The sequence below is a fragment of the Anomaloglossus baeobatrachus genome, unplaced genomic scaffold, assembly GCF_048569485.1.
Source record: "Anomaloglossus baeobatrachus isolate aAnoBae1 unplaced genomic scaffold, aAnoBae1.hap1 Scaffold_130, whole genome shotgun sequence".
In the NCBI taxonomy this organism is placed as follows: Eukaryota; Metazoa; Chordata; class Amphibia; order Anura; family Aromobatidae; genus Anomaloglossus; species Anomaloglossus baeobatrachus.
The window spans coordinates 534585-540209 of record NW_027441900.1 but is presented as its reverse complement, the minus strand read 5'-3'; the positions used below and the strand labels follow the sequence as shown (position 1 = coordinate 540209).

Here is a 5625-nt window from a genome sequence, read left to right as displayed (position 1 = left end):
CCACAATATCCGGAATTGTCCGCCATACCTGCAGAGCATTGTGGGACTGTTTGCAGGAAGAATTTATTCCACAACCCACAAGGGACACTTCGCTGCAAATTGCAGATAGCTTCCAACAAATCTGTCAGTTTCCAAATTGCTTGGGTGTGGTGGACTGGAAGTACATCAGGATTGTGAAACCAGTGGCATCTGGATCAGAGTTTTACAATTATAAAAAGTACTTTTCCATTCTACTTATTGCCATCACAGATGCACATTACAAATTTGTAGCAGTGGACATTGGTGCCTATGGCCACTCCAACGATTCCCAAGTGTTCAAGATGTCAGCGATGGGTCGTCAGTTGTATGGGAACACCCTTGATTTTCCAGCAGAAAGACCACTTCCGGACACCACTGGGCCACCAATGCCATTTGTGTTCGTAGCTGACGAAGCTTTTCAACTTTCAGAACACCTTCTAAAGCCCTACTCGAGCAGTGGATTGACACAAACCAAAAAAGTATTCAACTATCGATTATCCAGAGCGCGTCGAATGGTTGAGTGCTCTTTTGGTATTCTAACAGCTAAATGGCGGGTTTTATTGACCGCCATTAACCTGAAGACTGAAACTGTTGATGAGGTAATTAAAGCATGTGTTGTCCTCCACAATTTTGTCATATCTAAAGAAAGTATAAATGTTGATGAGAATGCTGAGCAAAGTACTTTGCGTGATTACACTAATGTTAGTGTAAGAAGAAGTGTTCCTGTTTGTCGATTAAGGGACAAGTTTGCCGATTACTTCATGTCACCTGAAGGAAGACTGGAATGGCAGGATGACATGATTTAATCTTTGTAGGTATATACCAAACTTCTTAGGGTACCATCTCACAAAACGACGTACCAGCGATTCCGACCACGATATTACCTGGTCAAGATCACTGGTGCGTTGCTACATGGTTGCAGGTGAGCTGTCAATCAGGCAGATCTCACCAGCCACCAGCAACTCGTGGAAGCGATGCTGCGCTTGGTAACCAAGAAAAATATCAGGTAACTAAGCAAAATGCTGTGCTTTGTTACCCAATGTTTACCTTGGTTACCAGCGTACACCACTTAGCGCTGGCTCCCTGCACTCATAGCCAGGGTACACATCGGGTTACTAAGCAAAGCATAGTTACCCGATGTGTACTCTGGCTACGTGTGCAGGGCACAGGCAATGGCAGCCTGAGAGCGGCGTACGCTTATAACCAAGGTAAATATCGGGTTTCTTAGTTACCCGATGTGTACCTTGGTTACGTGTGCATGAAGCAGGCAGCCCGGCTTCTGGCAGCTGCGGACGCTCGTAACCAAGGTAAATAGCGGGTAACTAAGCAAACCACTTTGCTTAGTTACCCGATGTGTACCTTAGTTACCAGCGTCCGCAGCTTTCAGACGCTGGGTCCCTGCTCCCTGCACGTTAAGATCGTTGCTCTTTCGCTGTCAAACACAGCGATGTGTGCTTCACAGCAGAAGAGCAACGAGCAACAAAAAGAACCATAGCTGTGTGTAACAAGCAGCGATTTCACAGCAGGGGCCAGATCGCTACTCAGTGTCACACACAGCGAGATCGCTGATGAGGTCACTGGTGCGTCACACAAACCATGACTCAGCAGCGATCTCGCTATGTGAGAAGTACCCCTTAGATTCGTAATATTTCTGATTACTGTTTTAAAGTTTACTTCCTTTTATAATACCTTGTACCTTTTTTTAAAAAATTTGTTTTATTGTTAAACCACATTTTACCTTCATAACATAACATTTTTGCTTATGATTAAAAAAAAAAAAACACACAATAAATCATTAAACCAAAAAAGTATTATTTATTATATAACTTAATTTTTTTAATGGAAAAATTATAAATTTAAAAATTCTTGAGTGGAGATAGTACGGGAGGGGCTGGGGCTGTCAGATGGGAACACTTGGACAGTGGGAGTATGGAGGGTGGATTTTGGTGAGGGTGAAGGAAATCAAGAAAGAAAAGGTGAAGTAGTGGTGGTGGAGAAACAAAGAGGAAAAACAGGAGATGGCATGGGATTTGGTAAGGATTTGAGGGGTGGAGGGATTGGGTGACAGAAGAGGTGGTGGTTGAAGAAGAGTGTTGTAGTTGGGGCAGGATGGGTATGGAAGGAGACGGGTGGTACTGGGCAGGGAGTACAGGTGGGGCAGGGAGTGGACGCACAGATGTTGGGAATTGGTACGGGCCTGGATGCTGGAACGGGACAGGATGCTGGTATTGTATAGGAGGGGGAGGAGGGACAGTGGCTGGAGGGGGGGCAGGTGCGGCAGGAATTAGGGTGGTTGGAGGTGGTTGGGAGGTAACCTGCACCAGAGCATACTGGGTGGCTTGCATTACATGCATCTGCTGCTCAGGAAAAGGGTTTTCCATGCGCTCGAGGACTGCTTGGAAAAAACAATGAGTGGTCGACTTTCTTACATCTAAATGCAGCCTGTCCAGACGCGTGCACCATTAGTGCGTATTATTTTGAATAGTGTTTTGAACCAGTCTGAATGCAGCACTGGTTTGCTCGGAGAGCAATTTGATTGCGTTCTGGAAGGCTGCATTTAGAAGCAAGAACTCGGGCGCATAGCTCCTATCCAGAGCCCTCTGACGCTGCCGCCTAGAACCCAAAGGTGTTCTACTGAGGGCAGCAGTGTCAGAGGGGTGGGGTAGGGGAAAAGCTACCTCGTCAGCAGCAGCTTCATGTAATGAAGCCTCACTAGATGCTCCAGCGCTGGTGGATGGGACAGAGGGACCAGAAGATAGGGAAGGTGCAGAAGGGTGGGGTCTGTCCAAGTGTTCTCCGGTGGATGACTGTGTTGGGATCGCTTCAGGACGGTTTGATGCTGGCTCCCGGGTGCTGCAGACAATGCTGTGGAAGAACGGAAACAAAAAGAAATAAATTAATTATATTGCTATTGCCTGTCTCTTGCTGAAACTCAAAAAAAGGTTACACATGTAAACAGTTTAACTTTGTAGATGTTGTGTGAAATATTTACCTTCTGCACACCATTGTTGTCCAGAGGAACGCCAACACTCTGAAATACTTATATCTTAAGACGCGTCCTCCGGATCCACTCGGGGCCAGCATCTCTTTGTTCAACTCCTTCTTGAAGCGATCCCTGATGGACCGCCACCGGTTCTGAACTTTTTCCCCTGAAAAGTGAAAAAACAAAATGGTTATTATACAAAACATTACATCCTGCAACATAACCTACTGAACTGTTAATACTTACTTGCTCGATTCTGGGCTCTAGGATTGAGGTCCTCCCAACCTGTCACCACTTCACGGCAAGCCTCCTCCCATAGCCGACGGGTTACAACCGAATCAGCGTGGCGGCGGTCACCCATATTCCACAGGGGCTCCCGCTCTCGAACTTCATCGATGAGGAGGTTGATGTTGTTGATACATCCTGCCTCCTCACCGTCCGAGTCAGGATCCCGCTGTGAAGCCTGTTGAAAACAGATAAACAAAAAAAAAATTACACAAAAATGACAATGAAATAGATAAAAACAAAAAAACAACTTACACTGTGACCGCCGCGACGATTATGCCGACGACCATGGGAGGAGGGGTTGGGAGCAACTCTACCACGAGCCCCAGAATCGGAAGCCTGAATAAAACAAAAAAAAAAAAAAAATAAGCTTGGATGTGTTGGGTGTACTGTGGATCGGTTGGGTGTACTGTGGATCTGTTGGGTGTACTGTGGATCTGTTGGGTGTACTGTGGATGTGTTGGGTGTACTGTGATCTTTCTGTGATGCATGTAAAATAAACTTACACTCTGTGCGCCCACTCCTTGTATCTCTCCACCCCTCGCGTCCCCTTCTGGAAGCGCCTCACGTTGTTCATATTCCTGTTAAAAAAAAGGTAAATCGATTTGTAATTTATTTTGATTGTTAACCTCTTCAGGCCCAGAGCATTTTCCCTTTTTTTATTTTTCCTCCTACGAGGGCTTGTTTTTTTTGCGGGACAAGTTGTACTTTTAAATGAAACAAACCATAAGATTTACCATATAGTGTACTGGAAAACAACCAAAAAATTCCAAGTATGGAAAAGCTGCAAAAAAAGTGTTAATGCACAACATTTTGTTGGATATTTAATTCACCATGTTCACTATATCGTAAAACTAATATGTTGTTGTGATGCCTGAGGTCGGTGCGAGTTTGTAGACACCAAACATGTATAGTTTTACTTGTATGTACAGTGTATAAAAAAAATGCCACGCGCACATACAACTTGCTGCCAGACTTTGGCTGCGAGATATAAGGGGTTAAAAGTTGCAGGTGGAATAATGCGATTCCAGTCAACTAGCAGGCACACGTCAGCTGATAAAAACAGCTGATATGTGCGCGGATCTTCGCGACCTGCCCACGGCAGGGGGCGGAGATTAACCTTACACAATCCATGACGAATATATCTGTCGTGCGTCGTAAATGGGTTAAAAATAAATAAATAAAAAAAAAACAAACCTCATTTTGCTGAGGAGCAGGAGGGTTCCCAGAAGAAGACATGCTGGCTGGCTGGCTCTCTGCAGCGGCTGGCACTCAGTTGGTGGCTGGCCCGGCAGTTGGTGGTTGGCCCGGCAGTTGGTGGCTGGCACTCAGTTGGTGGCTGGCCTGGCAGTTGGTGGCTGGCCACTCAGTTGGTGGCTGGCATGTCAGTTGGTTGCCTGGCAGTTGGTGGCCTGGCATTGATAGGCGGTCTGTGCGGCCTGGCTCTCGGTGGCGGGCGGGCGGGCAGCCTGGAACTCTGCGGCGGGCAGGCCGTTTCTCTCCGGCGGGCGAGCTGGTTCTCTCCGGCGGGCGGCCTGGTTCTCTCCAGCGGGCGGGCTGGCTCTCTGCGGCGTGCGGGCTGACTCTCTGCAGTGGGCTCTCTGTGGCATAAAGTCTTGCCGTGTTGGCAAGAAGTAGTCTGGGACAATAGGCATGCTCAGTTAAAAAAAAAATACGATCCGGCGACCGTATCCATTTTTTTCTGCATTGGGCCGGATCCGGCGTCCTTAGGCTTATATTATAAATCACGCCGTATGGCGCCGGATCCGGTGCGATGCGTTTTTTCGCCGCAGACAAAGAACGCTGCAAGCAACTTTCCATCTGGCCGCCGCAGCGGCTAAACTTGCTGCATCTGGCAAAAAACGGATGCAACGCAAAGCCATACGGCACAATCCGGCCCTAATGCAAATCTATGATGAAAAAACGCATCCGGCGGCAAAAAAAACAGATGAGTTTTTTCTGCAAAGCGCCGGATTGTGCCTGATTGCAAAAAACTGATATGTGAAAGCAGCCTTATATTGTGTAAATAAGCAAGCATTGTTGACCTTAGGGAGATCAACATATCCACTGCGGAGACACCATCACGTGTTTCTCAACGCAGTGATTCTAGAGCATTGCCCCCTGGGAAGTATGCAAATAAGAAAGCCGCGGAGACACCATCATGTGTTTCTCAACGCTGGCAGGAAACTAGCCAGGTCTTTCACCGGGAAGGAACAACCACGGGAAGGGCAGTCTCCAGTCAAGGAGACCACCTATACCAAACATGGTATCCATCCACAGACAGCCGTTTCGGGGTATTTGCCCCTCATCAGTGTGGAGTAGGAATCTGGCTAGTGGGG

At 47.2% G+C, this 5625-nt stretch overlaps 1 protein-coding gene across 1 annotated transcript; it reads right to left on the bottom strand.

Moving 5' to 3' along the window:
- Window positions 1–1888: 1888 nt before the first annotated feature.
- LOC142260542 (uncharacterized) lies at window positions 1889–5383 on the bottom strand. Its single transcript, XM_075331979.1, has 6 exons — window positions 4484–5383; window positions 3793–3867; window positions 3542–3625; window positions 3248–3464; window positions 3011–3167; window positions 1889–2883 (listed from the first exon to the last, which is right to left on the bottom strand). The coding sequence occupies exons 1-6, from the start codon at window positions 4523–4525 to the stop codon at window positions 2481–2483; spliced, it is 978 nt and encodes a 325-aa protein (XP_075188094.1). The 5' UTR covers window positions 4526–5383; the 3' UTR covers window positions 1889–2480.
- Window positions 5384–5625: the final 242 nt, after the last annotated feature.